Source organism: Salmo salar, chromosome ssa21 (assembly GCF_905237065.1).
Source record: "Salmo salar chromosome ssa21, Ssal_v3.1, whole genome shotgun sequence".
Lineage (NCBI taxonomy): Eukaryota > Metazoa > Chordata > Actinopteri > Salmoniformes > Salmonidae > Salmo > Salmo salar.
In genome coordinates this window covers 54,342,858-54,362,150 of record NC_059462.1, presented here as the reverse complement: position 1 = coordinate 54,362,150, position 19,293 = coordinate 54,342,858, and the positions used below count along the sequence as shown (strand labels likewise).

The 19,293-nt window shown below is 52.8% G+C and overlaps 1 protein-coding gene across 1 annotated transcript in view; it reads left to right on the top strand.

Moving 5' to 3' along the window:
- Positions 1-6,894, top strand: part of LOC123729540 (S-antigen protein-like) — a 38,386-nt gene extending 31,492 nt beyond the window's left edge. Inside the window, exon 2 of the mRNA XM_045704409.1 lies at positions 5,940-6,894. Coding sequence (XP_045560365.1) covers positions 5,940-6,894 — 955 coding nt within the window. The remainder of the gene's footprint in view (positions 1-5,939) is intronic.
- The last annotated feature ends 12,399 nt before the right edge of the window (positions 6,895-19,293 follow it).

The window sequence follows — 19,293 nt, the reverse complement described above, 5'->3', positions numbered from 1 at the left end:
GGCAAATTGGGTGGGGTTATATCCTTCCTGTTTGGCCCTGTCCGGGGGTATCATCGGATGGGGCCACAGTGTCTCCAGACCCCTCCTGTCTCAGCCTACAGTATTTATGCTGCAGTAGTTTATGTGTCGGGGGGCTAGGGTCAGTCTGTTATATCTGGAGAATTTCTCCTGTCTTATCCGGTGTCCTGTGTGAATTTAAGTATGCTCTCTCTAATTCTTTCTTGCTCTCTTTTTTTCTTTCTCTCTCTCTCTCTCTCTCTCTCTCTCTCTCTCGGAGGACCTGAGCCTTAGGAACATGCCTCAGGACTACCTGGCATGATGACTCCTTGTTGTCCCCAGTCCACCTGGCCGTGCTGCTGCTCCAGTTTCAACTATTCTGCCTGCGGCTATGGAACCCTGACCTGTTCACTGTGATTACTGTTATTTGACAATGCTGGTCATTTATGAACATTTGAACATCTTGGCCATGTTCTGTTATAATCTCCACCCGGCACAGCCAGAAGAGGACTGGCCACCCCTCATAGCCTGGTTCCTCTCTAGGTTTCTTCCTAGGTTTTGTCCTATCTAGGGAGTTATTCCTAGCCACTTTGCTTCTACACCTGCATTGCTTGCTGTTTGGGGTTTTAGGCTGGGTTTCTGTACAGCACTTTGATATATCAGCTGATGTAAGAAGGGCTATATAAATACATTTGATTTGATGTGAATAGTATGCAGTCTGAAAGGATACTTTTGATATAGGATTTTAAGAACATGTTGTCATCCATAATATCTGACTTTAACAACAACTAAAAACGAAATAATAAACTAAACTGATTGTCTCTCAGATGTCTGTATTAATGTCACCAGACCAGACGTGGGAGTCACAGCTATGTCTTGTACCTGCATTATCTAACCAATAGAGGGCAGCAATGTCCACATTCTGGAGTAGACAACCCAGGCAGCCTGATGAAACAAGCTCCTGGGTTGAAGTTTCCACTACTGTAGGTAGTACCTAGTAGGTACAGATCTAGGATCAGCTTCCCATCTCACAATCCTAACCTTACCCATTAGTGATGGTTTACCGTTAAACTGACCCAAAATTACCGTCAGGGGCAAGTTCACCCTTTTCCTAGAAGCTAAGTAAAAAAGTACTAGACGGAAATTGTGCTTTAGTTCTCAATCAGGGAGTATCAGTACAATATCAATGATCAGGGGTACGAGGTATTTGAGGAAGCTATGTACAGGGTGGCAGGTAGCTTAGTGGTTAAGAGCGTACGGCCAGTAACCAAAAGGTCGTTGGTTTGAATCCCTGAGCCGACTAAGTGAAAAAATCTGTGCCCTTGAGCAAGGCAATTAAACTTATTGGTCCTGTAAATCGCTGTGAATAAACGCATCTGGTAAATGACTAGAATGTAAAGGTAAAGTAACTAGAATTTAAAGGTAAAGTGACTAGAATGCAAAGTGACTAGAAATAAAGTGACTAGAAGGTAAAGTGACTAGAATGTAAAGGCAGAGTAAAGTAACTGGGCATCAGAATGGATCTAGTGCTTATGTCTAGTCCCTATATCTATCCTACCCTGCCTTTCTGAGGTCTTCGAAAGCCAAGTTAACAAACAGATCACTGACCATTTTGAATCCCACTGTACCTTCTCCGCTATGCAATCTGGTTTCTGAGCTGGTCATGGGTGCACCTCAGCCACGCTCAAGGTCCTAAACAATATCAAAACTGCCAATATTGTGCAGCTGTATTCATCGACCTGGCCAAGGCTTTCGACTCTGTCAATCACTGCATTCTTATCGGCAGACTCAACAGCCTTGGTTTCTCAAATGACTGTTTCGCCTGGTTCACCAACTACTTCTCAGACAGAGTTCAGTGTGTCAAATCGGAGGGCCTGTTGTCCGGACCTCTGTCAGTCTCTATGGGGGTGCCACAGGGTTCAAATCTTGGGCCGACTCTTTTCTCTGTATACATCAATGATGTGGCTCTTGCAGCTGGTGAATCTCTGATCCACCTCTACGCAGACGACACCATTCTGTATACTTCTGGCCCTTCTTTGGACACTGTGTTAACTAACCTCCAGACGAGCTTCAACGCCATACAACTCTCCTTCCGTGGCCTCCAACTGCTCTTAAATGCTAGTAAAACTAAATGCATGCTCTTCAACCGCTCGCTGCCTGCACCTGCCCGCCTGTCCAACATCACTACTCTGGACAGTTCTGACTTAGAATATGTAGACAACTACAAATACCTGGGTGTCTGGTTAGACTGTAAGCTCTCCTTCCAGACTCACATCAAACATCTCCAATCCAAAGTTAAATCTAGAATTGGCTTCCTATCTCACAACAAAGCATCCTTCACTCATGCTGCCAAACATACCCTCGTAAAACTGACTATCCTACTGATCCTTGACTTCGGCGATGTCATTTACAAAATAGCCTCAAATACTCTCCTTAGCGAATTGGATGCAGTCTATCACAGTGCCATCCATTTCGTCACCAAAGCCCCATATACTACCCCCCACTGCGACCTGTATGCTCTCGTTGGCTGGCCCTCGCTTCATATTCGTCGCCAAACCCACTGGCTCCAGGTCATCTACAAGTCTATGCTAGGTAAAGCTCCGCCTTATCTCAGCTCACTGGTCACCATAGCAGCACCCACCTGTAGCACGCGCTCCAGCAGGTATATTTCACTGGTCACCCACAAAGCCTATTCCTCCTTCGGCCACCTTTCATTCGAGTTCTCTGCTGCAAATGACTGGAATGAATTGCAAAAATCACCAAAGCTGGGGACTCATATCTCCCTCACTAACTTTAAGCATCAGCTGTCAGAGCAGCTTACAGACCATTGCATCTGTACATAGCCCATCTGTAAATAGCCCATCCAACTACCTCATCCCCATATTGTTCTTTTTTTTCTTCTCCTTTGCACCCCAGAATCTCTACTTGCACATTCATCTTCTGCACATCTATCACTCCAGTGTTTAATTGCTAAATTGTAATTATTTCTCACTATGGCCTATTTATAGCCTTACCTCGCTTATCTTATCTCATTTGCACACACTGTATATATACTTTTCTATTGTGTTATTGACTGTATGTTTTGTTTATCCCATGTGTAACTCTGTGTTATTTGTGTCACACTGCTTTGCCTTATCTTGGCCAGGTCGCAGTTGTAAATGAGAACTTGTTCTCTACTGGCCTACCTGGTTAAATAAAGGTGAAATAAATTAATTAATTAAAATGGTTGTGAATTCTGGGGTCCACTCAGCAACCAAGATTTCACAAAATGGGACAAACACCAAAATGAGACACTGCATGCAGAATTCTGCAAAACGTAAAACACAAATAATGCATGCAGAATTAGGATGACACCTGCAAATGATCAAAATCCAGAAAAGAGCTGGTAAATTCGACAACACACCTAAAAGGAAGCGATTATCAAGCCTTCCATAACAAAGCCATCACCTACAAAGAGATGAACCTGGAGAAGAGTCCCCTAAAATTTTGATAAACTCCCATATCTACTGGGTGAAATATCACAGTGTGACATCACAGCAGCAAGATGTGTGACCTGTTGCCACAAGAAAAGGTCAACCAGTGAAGAACAAACACCATTGTAAATACAACCCATATTTATGTTTATTTATTTTCCCTTTTGTACTTTAACTATTTGCACATCGTTACAACACTGTTAATAGACATAATATGACATTTGAAATGTGTCTATTCCTTTGAAACTTGAGTGTAATGTTTACTGTTATTTTTTTATTGTTTATTTCACTTTTGTTTATTATCTATTTCACTTGCTTTGACAATGTTACCATATGTTTCCCATGTCAATGGAGTCCTTTGAACTGAATTGAATTGCTGCTGCTGGATCTCTCTCTATCAATTCAAATGGAGCTTTGCCATGGGAAACATGCTTACATTGCCAAATCAAGTGAATTTAACAGGAAACATTGCACTCACAAACATTTTAAAAGAATAGAGACATTTCAAATGTTATATTAGTTGCTATGTACAGTGTTGTAACAATCTGCAAGTAGTTGAAGTATGAAAGGGAAAATAAATCAGTAGATCAATTATAGGTTGTATTTACAATGTTGTTTGAGCTCCACTGGTTGCCCTTTTCGCATGGCAATGGGCCACACATCTTAATGCTGGGACTGCACACTGTAGAATTTCACCCAACAGATATGGGAGATCTGTATCTAGTGGGGTCATGTGATCTGTATCTAGGGGGGTCATGTGATCTGTCTCTAGTGAGGTCATGTGATCTGTATCTAGTGGGGTCATGTGATCTGTATCTAGTGGGGTCATGTGATCTGTATCTAGTGGGGTCATGTGATCTGTATCTAGTGGGGTCATGTGATCTGTCTCTAGTGAGGTCATGTGATCTGTATCTAGTGAGGTCATGTGATCTGTATCTAGTGAGGTCATGTGATCTGTATCTAGTGGGGTCATGTGATCTGTATCTAGTGGGGTCATGTGATCTGTATCTAGTGAGGTCATGTGATCTGTATCTAGTGGGGTCATGTGATCTGTATCTAGTGGGGTCATGTGATCTGTCTCTAGTGAGGTCATGTGATCTGTATCTAGTGGGGTCATGTGATCTGTATCTAGTGAGGTCATGTGATCTGTCTAGTGGGGTCATGTGATCTGTATCTAGTGAGGTCATGTGATCTGTCTAGTGGGGTCGTACATAACTGGTCTTATTGTTTCAAATAGTGAAAGGAAGCAGGCTGTTGCTGTGTGTGTGTGTGTGTGTGTGTGTGTGTGTGTGTGTCTGTGTGTGCCTGTGTGTGCGTGTGTGTATGTGTGTGTGTGTGTGTGTGTGTGTGTGTGTGTGTGTGTGTGTGTGTGTGTGTGTGTGTGTGTGTGTGTGTGTGTGTGTGTGTGCAGAAGGCTGCATCTTGTTCTAATTATGCTCTGTGTGTGACAGCATAACGTTCAGAGTCAAAGTCCCTCCAGAAAGAAACAGCTGGAAACGTTCACCATGGAGGGAGTCCAAATGTGTGTGTGTGTGTGTGCCTGTGTGTGTGTGTGATGTGCCGTGTGTGTGCTGTGTGTGTATGTGCCTGTGTGTGTGTGTGTGTGTGTGTGTGTGTGCCGGCCTGTGTGTGTGTGTGTGTGTGTGTGTGTGCCTGTGTTTTGTGTGTGTGTGTGTGGGGCTGTGTGTGCCTGTGTGTGTGCCTGTGGAGTGCGTGTGTGTGCCTGTGTGTGTGTGTGTGTGTGTGTGTGTGTGTGCCTTAGTGTGTGTGTGTGCCTGTGTGCGTGTGTGCCTGTGTGTGTGTGCCTGTGGGGCGTGTGTGTGCCTGTGTGTGTGTGCCTGTGTGTGTGTGTGTGTGTGTGTGTGTGTGTGTGTGTGTGTGTGTGTGTGTGTGTGTGTGTATGTGCCTGTGTGTGTATGCCGGTGTGTGTGTGTGTGTGCTTGTGTGTTTGTGTGTGTGTGTGTGTGTGTGTGTGTGTGTGTGTGTGTGTGTGTGTCTGTGTGTGCCTGTGTGTGTGTGTGTGTGTGTGTGTGTGTGTGTGTGTGTGTGTGTGTGTGTGTGTGTGTGTGTGTGTGTGTGTGTGTGTGTGTGTAATGACATCATGTAGAACTGAACCTTTTCCATGAAAATAATAGGAAATAGGAGACTGCTCCCCAGCACCTCAGGAGACAAGGAAATAGGAGACTGCTCCCCAGCACCTCAGGAGACAAGGAAATAGGAGACTGCTCCCCAGCACCTCAGGCGACAAGGAAATAGGAGACTGCTCCCCAGCACCTCAGGAGACAAGGAAATAGGAGACTGCTCCCCAGCACCTCAGGAGACAAGGAAATAGGAGACTGCTCCCCAGCACCTCAGGAGACAAGGAAATAGGAGACTGCTCCCCAGCACCCCAGGAGACAAGGAAATAGGAGACTGCTCCCCAGCACCCCAGGAGACAAGGAAATAGGAGACTGCTCCTCAGCACCTCAGGAGACAGGTTAAGGCGATAGTAGGGTTGGTGCAGGGAGAACCAGGGGAGGACCAGCAGAGGACCAGGAGAGGACCAGGGGAGGACCAGGAGAGCACCAGGGGAGGACCAGGAGAGGACCAGGGGAGGACCAGGAGAGGACCAGGAGAGGACCAGGTGAGGATCAGGGGAGGACCAGGGAAGGACCAGGGGAGGACCAGGGGAGGACCAGGAGAGATCCAGGGGAGAACCAGGAGGGAGGACCAGAGGAGGACCAGGAGAGGACCAGGAGAAGACCAGGAGAGGACCAGGGGAGGACCAGGGTGGACCAGGAGAGGACCATGGGATGACCAGGAGAGGACCAGGGGAGGACCAGGGGAGGACCAAGGGAGGACCAGGAGAGATCCAGGGGAGGACCAGAGGAGGACCAGCAAAGGTCCAGGGGAGGACCAGAGGATGACCAGGAGAGGACCAGGGGAGGACCAGAGGAGGACCAGGAGAGGACCAGGGGAGGACCAAGGGAGGAACAGGAGAGGACCAGGAGAAGACCAGGAGAGGACCAGGGGAGGACCAGAAGAGGACCAGGGGTGGACCAGGAGAGGACCAGGGGAGGACCAGGAGAGGACCAGGGGAGGACCAGGGGAGGACCTGGGGAGGACCAGCGGAGGACCAGGGGAGGACCAGGGGAGGACCTGGGGAGGACCAGGAGAGGACCAGGAGAGGACCAGGGGAGGACCAGGGGAGGACCAGCGGAGGACCAGGGGAGGACCTGGAGAGGACCAGGGGAGGACCTGGGGAGGACCAGGAGAGGACCAGGAGAGGACCAGGAGAGGACCAGGGGTTGGACCTGGGGAGGACCAGGAGAGGACCAGCAGAGGACCAGGAGAAGACCAGGAGAAGACCAGGAGAAGACCAGCAGAGGACCAGGGGAGGACCAGAGGAGGACCAGGAGAGGACCAGCAGAGGACCAGGGGATGACCATGAGAGATCCAGGGGAGAACCAGGAGAGGACCATGGGTGGACCAGGGGAGGACCAGAGGAGGACCAAGGGAGGACCAGGAGAGGACCAGCAGAGGACTAGGAGAGGACCAGCAGAGGACCAGGAGAAGACCAGCAGAGGACCAGGGGAGGACCAGAGGAGGACCAGGAGAGGACCAGCAGAGGACCAGGAGAGGACCAGGAGAGGACCAGGGGAGGACCAGAGGAGGACCAGGAGAGGGCCAGGAGAGGACCAGCAGAGGACCAGGAGAGGACCAGGGGAGGGCCAGGGGAGGACCAGGGGAGGACCAAGGGAGGACCAGGAGAGATCCAGGGGAGGACCAGAGGAGGACCAGCAAAGGACCAGGGGAGGACCAGAGGACGACCAGGAGAGGACCAGGGGAGGACCAGAGGAGGACCAGGAGAGCACCAGGAGAGGACCAGGAGAGATCAGAGGTCCAAACAACAGCACTCTCAGTTCAAACACTCCGTGACCCCTGACCCTGAAATCGCTAAGAGGAGTGACGTCAACTATTTCTCTTGTCTATTCCGTTTCACTACGCACGTCCATGAGTCCAGCTGGACTAGATCAAAACAATAGATAAAATAGTAACGATTGGATACAGGATCACTGGTTAAATATATTGGTTCCCATTTTGATTAGCACATTTAGCATGGAGGAGTCAGCCCTATCCAGTCACAGTCTCTCTGGGGTGAATCGGCTAGGCAGCAGGCATTACGGGTTCAGCATAGATCTGTCTTTACTCTACAGTCTGAAGTTAATGAAGACACCAGATTGGGGAAATAGAGACGATGCTATTAAAAACTAAATTGGTCTCCCAGCTGCTGTCTGGCCCTGTCTGGGTCTCAAATACCAAAACACCAATATTCAGCCCTTCTGACCAACCAACTTAGATGTAAGCCTCACCCTCATCTCACCCTCGTCTCACCCTCGTCTCACCCTCGCCTCACCCTCGCCTCACCCTCGTCCACCCTTGTCTCACCCTCGTCTCACCCTCGCCTCACCCTCGTCCACCCTCGTCTCACCCTCGCCTCACCCTCGCCTCACCCTCGTCTCACCCAGTCAGTCTATGACCTGATTGATACACAGAGACAGTCAGTCTATGACCTGATTGGTTGATACTCAGAGACAACCAGTCTATGACCTGATTGGTTGATACACAGAGACAGCCAGTCTATGACCTGATTGGTTGATACACAGAGACAACCAGTCTATGACCTGATTGGTTGATACACAGAGACAGTCAGTCTATGACCTGATTGGTTGATACACAGAGACAACCAGTCTATGACCTGATTGGTTGATACACAGAGACAACCAGTCTATGACCTGATTGGTTGATACACAGAGACAGTCAGTCCTTCTCCTCCTCCTTCTTCTCCAGACTCCTTGTCTATGTCACAAATGGAACACTAAAAGTAATGCACTCTATATAGGGAATAGGGTTCTATAGAGCCCTGGTCTAAAGTAGTGCACTATATATAGGGAATAGGGTTCTATAGGGCCCTGGTCTAAAGTAGTGCACTATATAGGGAATAGGGTTCTATTGGGCCCTGGTCTAAAGTAGTGCACTATATAGGGAATAGGGTTCTATAGAGCCCTGGTCTAAAGTAGTGCACTATATATAGGGAATAGGGTTCTATAGGGCCTTGGTCTAAAGTAGTGCACTATATAGGGAATAGGGTTCTATTGGGCCCTGGTCTAAAGTAGTGCACTATATATAGGGAATAGGGTTCTATAGGGCCATGGTCTAAAGTAGTGCACTATATATAGGGAATCCGGTGCCATTTTGGATGCATCCCTTCTGCTTAAATATATTAGAGAAGGGCGTAGCCGACAGCTGGCCGGGCTGACTGGCTTGTTCACACGGCCCTGACCTAACCAGACTGGCTCGTCCACATAACCCTGACCAGACCAGTATGACTGGCTCATCCACATAACCCTGACCAGACAGGAATGACTGGCGCGTCCACACGGCCCTGACCTAACCAGACTGGCTCGTCGACATAACCCTGACCAGCCCAGACTGACTGGCTCGTCCACATAACCCTGACCTGACTGGCTCGTCCACATAACCCTGACCAGGCCAGACTGACTGGCTCGTCCACACAGCCCTGACCAGACCAGACTGGCTCGTCGACATAACCCTGACCAGACCAGAATGACTGGCTCATCCACATAACCCTGACCAGCCCAGACTGACTGGCTCGTCCACATAACCCTGACCAGGCCAGACTGACTGGCTCGTCCACACAGCCCTGACCAGGCCAGACTGACTGGCTCGTCCACAAGGTAGACCGGACTGGTCACTGAATTGTAACAGTAACAGAAACAACCACAGCAGTTCAGCCAAAGCTACAGACCAGCCTTTCTGCACGCGTCCTGTGTTTGGCTCAGTGGAGGTACGAGTGCCTCGAGCAGGCCCAAGGTCGTAGACTTACCATCGGAGATCATATGACCACAACAAGATGACCACTGCCACCGTCTTCTATGCCTTTTGTCTAGATACTGCTATCCATAGACACAGGGCTGGGCGGGCAGTAGACAGCTCCGTTACACTGATCCTCAACACAAGGGTGCATACTTAGCCCCCCCTCCTGTACTCCCTATTCCCCCCCCACTGCGTGGCCCCCCACGTCTCCAACGCAATCATCAAGTTTGCAGACGACACAACAGTGGTCGGCCTGATTACCAAACAACACCTACAGGGAGGAGGTGAGAGACCTGGCCATGTGGTGCCAGTAGTGGTGGAAAAAGTACACAATTGTCGTACTTGAGTAAAAGTAAAGATATCTTAATAGAAAATGAAAATGAAGTAAAAGTGAAAGTCACACAATAAAATACTCTCCCCTTTGACTATCTGCAGCCCTCTCTCTCCTTTGACTATCTGCAGCTCCCTCTCCCCTTTGACTATCTGCAGCCCTCTCCCCTTTGACTCTCTGCAGCTCTCTCCCCTTTGACTATCTGCAGCCCTCTCTCCTTTGACTATCTGCAGCTCCCTCTCCCCTTTGACTCTCTGCAGCCCTCTCTCTCCTTTGACTATCTGCAGCCCTCTCTCCCCTTTGACTCTCTGCAGCCCTCTCTCCTTTGACTATCTGCAGCTCCCTCTCCCCTTTGACTATCTGCAGCCCTCTCTCCCCTTTGACTCTCTGCAGCTCTCTCTCCTTTGACTATCTGCAGCCCTCTCCCCTTTGACTATCTGCAGCCCTCTCTCCCCTTTGACTCTCTGCAGCCCTCTCTCCTTTGACTATCTGCAGCCCTCTCTCTCCTTTGACTATCTGCAGCTCTCTCTCCTTTGACTATCTGCAGCTCCCTCTCTCCTTTGACTCTCTGCAGCCCTCTCTCCTTTGACTATCTGCAGCCCTCTCTCTCCTTTGACTATCTGCAGCCCTCTCTCTCCTTTGACTATCTGCAGCCCTCTCTCCTTTGACTATCTGCAGCCCTCTCTCCTTTGACTATCTGCAGCTCCCTCTCCCCTTTGACTATCTGCAGCCCTCTCTCCTTTGACTATCTGCAGCCCTCTCTCCTTTGCTCCAGAGAAAGACAGACCAGACCTGCCGTCAACATCTCACTGTCAGCCTCTCTGTAGTATGTTAACATCTGCTTGTATCTGTGAGAGGGGCAGTAGCCTAATCAACGCTGAAGGTCTCTGGGATTTTTTCCTTACGTTTACAGTATGTTGTCCAGTTGTTGGCATGATCTGCCTAGTTTTAGTAACACCTTGGTTTAACTGACATTATTATTGCCTCATTCTGAACTGACAACACCTTCCCTCTGGGACCCACGCCCCTCTGGGACCCAAGCCGCTCTGGGACACCACACACACACACACACACACACACACACACACACACACACACACACACACACACACACACACACACACACACACACACACACACACACACACACACACACACACACACACACACACACACACACACACACACACAAACACACATCTGTACTTCTGGAGAGCTCCTCTGTCTGCCAGGCGTAATGTCGGGTCAGCCCAGCCCACACAAAGAGACCACTTCCCCTCTGGGACCTACAGTACAGGTTATCATCTAATTTAAGTGGAATAATAACCAACATGTTTTTTTTTTTTTTTAAAGCGTATTAAAAGTGTTATGTAGAGAGGCTGTGTGGAATGTGACATTATGACATCATGACATCAGAGATTAAATACTGAGCCCTGACTAGAGTTGTTAATCACATTGGTATTTAGTGTCAACAGATTGCTGTAAACTCAAGAGAGTGGATTTAAGTAAAATTATGTTTCAACTATTTTAAGAGCCCCTGGTTTAATAAGGGCTCTGCCAAACGTTTGTAGTGCTGTAAATCTATGTGATCGCGTGCTTGGATGGAGACTAGTGTGTGGACTAGTGTGCAGGTAGTCTCTTCCCACAGACGATGTGCAGCGCGATAAGTCTGACAAGTACCTACTTTATATTTTTTTGGTACTTATTTTTTTGTTGTTGCTTTTACCCATATCTCTCCTCAATTTCGTGATATACAATCTTGTCAGATCGCTGCAACTCCCCGATGGACTTTGGAGAGGCGAAGGTTGAGAGCCATGCGTCCTCCGAAACACGACCCTGCCTTGCACACTGCTTCTTGACAAACTGCTCGCGTAACCTGGAAGCCATCCCACCCATGTGTCGGAGGAAACACCGTCCAGCTGGCGACTGAAGTTAGCTTGTAGGTGTCCAGCCCGCCACAAGGAGTCACTAGAGCGTGATGGGACAAGGAAATCCCGGCCGGCCAAACACTCCCGTAACCCGGACGACGCTGGGCCAATTGTGCGCCGGCTCATGGGTCTCCCGGTCACGGCCGGCTGTGACACATCCTGTGATCGAACCCGGGTCTGTAGAGACGATTCAAGCACTGCGATGCAGTGCCTTAGACCGGTGCGCCATTTTGTTCTTAAACGGAAGTTGTACTTCTAACGCAGTAAATCAATTGGACTCTGGAAAAAGAGAGGATCTTTGATTCGTTTTTTTGGTCGTTTCTACAGATACCCTCAGCCTCAGTATTACCAGGTCCCCCCTCCTCCCTCAGCCTCAGTATTACCAGGTCCCCCTCCTCCCTCAGCCTCAGTATTACCAGGTCCCCCTCCTCCCTCAGCCTCAGTATTACCAGGTCCCCCCTCCTCCCTCAGCCTCAGTATTACCAGGTCCCCCTCCTCCCTCAGCCTCAGAATTACCAGGTCCCCCTCCTCCCTCCTCCCTCAGCCTCAGTATTACCAGGTCCCCCTCCTCCCTCAGCCTCAGAATTAACAGGTCCCCCTCCTCCCTCAGCCTCAGTATTACCAGGTCCCCCTCCTCCCTCAGCCTCAGAATTACCAGGTCCCCCTCTCCCTCAGCCTCAGAATTACCAGGTCCCCCTCCTCCCTCCTCCCTCAGCCTCAGTATTACCAGGTCCTCCTCCTCCCTCAGCCTCAGAATTACCAGGTCCCCCTCTCCCTCAGCCTCAGTATTACCAGTTCCCCTCCTCACTCAGCCTCAGTATTACCAGGTCCCCCGCCTCACTCAGCCTCAGTATTACCAGGTCCCCCTCCTCCCTCAGCCTCAGTATTACCAGGTCCCCCTCCTCCCTCCTCACTCAGCCTCAGTATTACCAGTTCCCCTTCCTCACTCAGCCTCAGTATTACTAGGTCCCCTTCCTCCCTCAGCCTCAGAATTACCAGGTCCCCCTCCTCCCTCCTCACTCAGCCTCAGTATTACCAGGTCCCCCTCCTCCCTCAGCCTCAGAATTACCAGGTCCCCCTCCTCCCTCAGCCTCAGAATTACCAGGTCCCCCTCCTCCCTCCTCCCTCAGCCACAGTATTACCAGGTCCCCCTCCTCCCTCAGCCTCAGAATTACCAGGTCCCCCTCCACCCTCAGCCTCAGTATTACCAGGTCCCCCTCCTCCCTCAGCCTCAGAATTACCAGGTCCTCCTCTCCCTCAGCCTCAGAATTACCAGGTCCCCCTCCTCCCCCTCCCTCAGCCTCAGTATTACCAGGTCCCCCTCCTCCCTCAGCCTCAGAATTACCAGGTCCCCCTCTCCCTCAGCCTCAGAATTACCAGGTCCCCCTCCTCTCTCCTCCCTCAGCCTCAGTATTACCAGGTCCTCCTCCTCCCTCAGCCTCAGAATTACCAGGCCCCCCTCTCCCTCAGCCTCAGTATTACCAGGTCCCCTCCTCACTCAGCCTCAGTATTACCAGGTCCCCCTCCTCACTCAGCCTCAGAATTACCAGGTCCCCCTCTCCCTCAGCCTCAGAATTACCAGGTCCCCCTCCTCCCTCCTCCCTCAGCCTCAGTATTACCAGGTCCTCTTCCTCCCTCAGCCTCAGAATTACCAGGTCCCCCTCTCCCTCAGCCTCAGTATTACCAGGTCCCCTCCTCACTCAGCCTCAGTATTACCAGGTCCCCCTCCTCACTCAGCCTCAGTATTACCAGGTCCCCCTCCTCCCTCAGCCTCAGTATTACCAGGTCCCCCTCCTCCCTCCTCACTCAGCCTCAGTATTACCAGGTCCCCTTCCTCCCTCAGCCTCAGAATTACCAGGTCCCCCTCCTCCCTCCTCACTCAGCCTCAGTATTACCAGGTCCCCCTCCTCCCTCAGCCTCAGAATTACCAGGTCCCCCTCCTCCCTCCTCCCTCAGCCTCAGTATTACCAGGTCCTCCTCCTCCCTCAGCCTCAGAATTACCAGGTCCCCCTCTCCCTCAGCCTCAGTATTACCAGTTCCCCTCCTCACTCAGCCTCAGTATTACCAGGTCCCCCGCCTCACTCAGCCTCAGTATTACCAGGTCCCCCTCCTCCCTCAGCCTCAGTATTACCAGGTCCCCCTCCTCCCTCCTCACTCAGCCTCAGTATTACCAGTTCCCCTTCCTCACTCAGCCTCAGTATTACTAGGTCCCCTTCCTCCCTCAGCCTCAGAATTACCAGGTCCCCCTCCTCCCTCCTCACTCAGCCTCAGTATTACCAGGTCCCCCTCCTCCCTCAGCCTCAGAATTACCAGGTCCCCCTCCTCCCTCAGCCTCAGAATTACCAGGTCCCCCTCCTCCCTCCTCCCTCAGCCACAGTATTACCAGGTCCCCCTCCTCCCTCAGCCTCAGAATTACCAGGTCCCCCTCCACCCTCAGCCTCAGTATTACCAGGTCCCCCTCCTCCCTCAGCCTCAGAATTACCAGGTCCTCCTCTCCCTCAGCCTCAGAATTACCAGGTCCCCCTCCTCCCCCCTCCCTCAGCCTCAGTATTACCAGGTCCCCCTCCTCCCTCAGCCTCAGAATTACCAGGTCCCCCTCTCCCTCAGCCTCAGAATTACCAGGTCCCCCTCCTCTCTCCTCCCTCAGCCTCAGTATTACCAGGTCCTCCTCCTCCCTCAGCCTCAGAATTACCAGGCCCCCCTCTCCCTCAGCCTCAGTATTACCAGGTCCCCTCCTCACTCAGCCTCAGTATTACCAGGTCCCCCTCCTCACTCAGCCTCAGAATTACCAGGTCCCCCTCTCCCTCAGCCTCAGAATTACCAGGTCCCCCTCCTCCCTCCTCCCTCAGCCTCAGTATTACCAGGTCCTCCTCCTCCCTCAGCCTCAGAATTACCAGGTCCCCCTCTCCCTCAGCCTCAGTATTACCAGGTCCCCTCCTCACTCAGCCTCAGTATTACCAGGTCCCCCTCCTCACTCAGCCTCAGTATTACCAGGTCCCCCTCCTCCCTCAGCCTCAGTATTACCAGGTCCCCCTCCTCCCTCCTCACTCAGCCTCAGTATTACCAGGTCCCCTTCCTCCCTCAGCCTCAGAATTACCAGGTCCCCCTCCTCCCTCCTCACTCAGCCTCAGTATTACCAGGTCCCCCTCCTCCCTCAGCCTCAGAATTACCAGGTCCCCCTCCTCCCTCAGCCTCAGAATTACCAGGTCCCCCTCCTCCCTCCTCCCTCAGCCTCAGTATTACCAGGTCCCCCTCCTCCCTCAGCCTCAGAATTACCAGGTCCCCCTCCTCCCTCAGCCTCAGTATTACCAGGTCCCCCTCCTCCCTCAGCCTCAGAATTACCAGGTCCTCCTCTCCCTCAGCCTCAGAATTACCAGGTCCCCCTCCTCCCCGCTCCCTCAGCCTCAGTATTACCAGGTCCCCCTCCTCCCTCAGCCTCAGAATTACCAGGTCCCCCTCTCCCTCAGCCTCAGAATTACCAGGTCCCCCTCCTCTCTCCTCCCTCAGCCTCAGTATTACCAGGTCCTCCTCCTCCCTCAGCCTCAGAATTACCAGGCCCCCCTCTCCCTCAGCCTCAGTATTACCAGGTCCCCTCCTCACTCAGCCTCACTATTACCAGGTCCCCCTCCTCACTCAGCCTCAGTATTACCAGGTCCCCCTCCTCCCTCAGCCTCAGTATAACCAGGTCCCCCTCCTCCCTCCTCACTCAGCCTCAGTATTACCAGGTCCCCTTCCTCCCTCAGCCTCAGAATTACCAGGTCCCCCTCCTCCCTCCTCCCTCAGCCTCAGAATTACCAGGTCCCCCTCCTCCCTCAGCCTCAGAATTACCAGGTCCCCCTCCTCCCTCCTCCCTCAGCCTCAGTATTACCAGGTCCCCCTCCTCCCTCAGCCTCAGAATTACCAGGTCCCCCTCCTCCCTCAGCCTCAATATTACCAGGTCCCCCTCCTCCCTCAGCCTCAGAATTACCAGGTCCCCCTCCACCCTCAGCCTCAGTATTACCAGGTCCCCCTCCTCCCTCAGCCTCAGAATTACCAGGTCCTCCTCTCCCTCAGCCTCAGAATTACCAGGTCCCCCTCCTCCCCCTCCCTCAGCCTCAGTATTACCAGGTCCCCCTCCTCCGTCAGCCTCAGAATTACCAGGTCCCCCTCTCCCTCAGCCTCAGAATTACCAGGTCCCCCTCCTCTCTCCTCCCTCAGCCTCAGTATTACCAGGTCCTCCTCCTCCCTCAGCCTCAGAATTACCAGGCCCCCCTCTCCCTCAGCCTCAGTATTACCAGGTCCCCTCCTCACTCAGCCTCAGTATTACCAGGTCCCCCTCCTCACTCAGCCTCAGAATTACCAGGTCCCCCTCTCCCTCAGCCTCAGAATTACCAGGTCCCCCTCCTCCCTCCTCCCTCAGCCTCAGTATTACCAGGTCCACCTCCTCCCTCAGCCTCAGAATTACCAGGTCCCCCTCTCCCTCAGCCTCAGTATTACCAGGTCCCCTCCTCACTCAGCCTCAGTATTACCAGGTCCCCCTCCTCACTCAGCCTCAGTATTACCAGGTCCCCCTCCTCCCTCAGCCTCAGTATTACCAGGTCCCCCTCCTCCCTCCTCACTCAGCCTCAGTATTACCAGGTCCCCTTCCTCCCTCAGCCTCAGAATTACCAGGTCCCCCTCCTCCCTCCTCACTCAGCCTCAGTATTACCAGGTCCTCCTCCTCCCTCAGCCTCAGAATTACCAGGCCCCCCTCTCCCTCAGCCTCAGTATTACCAGGTCCCCTCCTCACTCAGCCTCAGTATTACCAGGTCCCCCTCCTCACTCAGCCTCAGTATTACCAGGTCCCCCTCCTCCCTCAGCCTCAGTATAACCAGGTCCCCCTCCTCCCTCCTCACTCAGCCTCAGTATTACCAGGTCCCCTTCCTCCCTCAGCCTCAGAATTACCAGGTCCCCCTCCTCCCTCCTCCCTCAGCCTCAGAATTACCAGGTCCCCCTCCTCCCTCAGCCTCAGAATTACCAGGTCCCCCTCCTCCCTCCTCCCTCAGCCTCAGTATTACCAGGTCCCCCTCCTCCCTCAGCCTCAGAATTACCAGGTCCCCCTCCTCCCTCAGCCTCAATATTACCAGGTCCCCCTCCTCCCTCAGCCTCAGAATTACCAGGTCCCCCTCTCCCTCAGCCTCAGAATTACCAGGTCCCCCTCCTCCCTCCTCCCTCAGCCTCAGTATTACCAGGTCCTCCTCCTCCCTCAGCCTCAGAATTACCAGGTCCCCCTCTCCCTCAGCCTCAGTATTACCAGGTCCCCTCCTCACTCAGCCTCAGTATTACCAGGTCCCCCTCCTCACTCAGCCTCAGTATTACCAGGTCCCCCTCCTCCCTCAGCCTCAGAATTACCAGGTCCCCCTCCTCCCTCAGCCTCAGAATTACCAGGTCCCCCTCCTCCCTCCTCCCTCAGCCTCAGTATTACCAGGTCCCCCTCCTCCCTCAGCCTCAGAATTACCAGGTCCCCCTCCTCCCTCAGCCTCAGTATTACCAGGTCCCCCTCCTCCCTCAGCCTCAGAATTACCAGGTCCTCCTCTCCCTCAGCCTCAGAATTACCAGGTCCCCCTCCTCCCCCCTCCCTCAGCCTCAGTATTACCAGGTCCCCCTCCTCCCTCAGCCTCAGAATTACCAGGTCCCCCTCTCCCTCAGCCTCAGAATTACCAGGTCCCCCTCCTCTCTCCTCCCTCAGCCTCAGTATTACCAGGTTCTCCTCCTCCCTCAGCCTCAGAATTACCAGGCCCCCCTCTCCCTCAGCCTCAGTATTACCAGGTCCCCTCCTCACTCAGCCTCAGTATTACCAGGTCCCCCTCCTCACTCAGCCTCAGTATTACCAGGTCCCCCTCCTCCCTCAGCCTCAGTATTACCAGGTCCCCCTCCTCACTCAGCCTCAGTATTACCAGGTCCTCTTCCTCCCTCAGCCTCAGAATTACCAGGTCCCCCTCCTCCCTCCTCCCTCAGCCTCAGAATTACCAGGTCCCCCTCCTCCCTCAGCCTCAGAATTACCAGGTCCCCCTCCTCCCTCCTCCCTCAGCCTCAGTATTACCAGGTCCCCCTCCTCCCTCAGCCTCAGAATTACCAGGTCCCCCTCCTCCCTCAGCCTCAATATTACCAGGTCCCCCTCCTCCCTCAGCCTCAGAATTATCAGGTCCCCCTCTCCCTCAGCCTCAGAATTACCAGGTCCCCCTCCTCCCTCCTCCCTCAGCCTCAGTATTACCAGGTCCCCCTCCTCCCTCCTCACTCAGCCTCAGTATTACCAGGTCCCCTCCTCACTCATCCTCAGTATTACCAGGTCCCCCTCCTCACTCAGCCTCAGTATTACCAGGTCCCCCTCCTCCCTCAGCCTCAGTATTACCAGGTCCCCCTCCTCCCTCAGCCTCAGTATTACCAGGTTCCCCTCCTCCCTCAGCATAAGTATTACCAGGTCCCCCTCCTCCCTCCTCACTCAGCCTCAGTATTACCAGGTCCCCTTCCTCACTCAGCCTCAGTATTACCAGGTCCCCTTCCTCCCTCAGCCTCAGAATTACCAGGTCCCCCTCCTCCCTCCTCACTCAGCCTCAGTATTACCAGGTCCCCCTCCTCCCTCAGCCTCAGAATTACCAGGTCCCCCTCCTCCCTCCTCACTCAGCCTCAGTATTACCAGGTCCCCTTCCTCACTCAGCCTCAGTATTACCAGGTCCCCTTCCTCCCTCAGCCTCAGAATTACCAGGTCCCCCTCCTCCCTCCTCACTCAGCCTCAGTATTACCAGGTCCCCTTCCTCCCTCAGCCTCAGAATTACCAGGTCCCCCTCCTCCCTCCTCACTCAGCCTCAGTATTACCAGGTCCCCTTCCTCACTCAGCCTCAGTATTACCAGGTCCTCCTCCTCCCTCAGCCTCAGAATTACCAGGTCCCCCTCCTCCCTTCCTCACTCAGCCTCAGTATTACCAGATCCCCCTCCTAACTCAGCCTCAGTATTACCAGGTCCCCCTTCTCACTCAGCCTCAGTATTACCAGGTTCTCCTCCTCCCTCAGCCTCAGTATTACCAGGTTCCCCTCCTCCCTCAGCCTCAGTATTACCAGGTCCCCCTCCTCCCTCAGCCTCAGAATTACCAGGTCCCCCTCCTCCCTCCTCACTCAGCCTCAGTATTACCAGGTCCCCTCCTCAATCAGCCTCAGTATTACCAGGTCCCCCTCCTCCCTCAGCCTCAGAATTACCAGGTCCCCCTCCTCCCTCCTCACTCAGCCTCAGTATTACCAGGTCCCCCTCCTCCCTCAGCCTCAGTATTACCAGGTCCCCCTCCTCCCTCAGCCTCAGTATTACCAGGTCCTCCTCCTCCCTCAGCCTCAGAATTACCAGGTCCCCCTCCTCCCTTCCTCACTCAGCCTCAGTATTACCAGGTCCCCCTCCTCACTCAGCCTCAGTATTACCAGGTCCCCCTTCTCACTCAGCCTCAGTATTACCAGGTTCCCCTCCTCCCTCAGCCTCAGTATTACCATGTCCCCCTCCTCACTCAGCCTCAGTATTACCAGGTTCCCCTCCTCCCTCCTCACTCAGCCTCAGTATTACCAGGTTCCCCTCCTCCCTCAGCCTCAGTATTACCAGGTCCCCCTCCTCCCTCAGCCTCAGTATTACCAGGTCCCCCTTCTCACTCAGCCTCAGTATTACCAGGTCCCCCTCCTCCCTCAGCCTC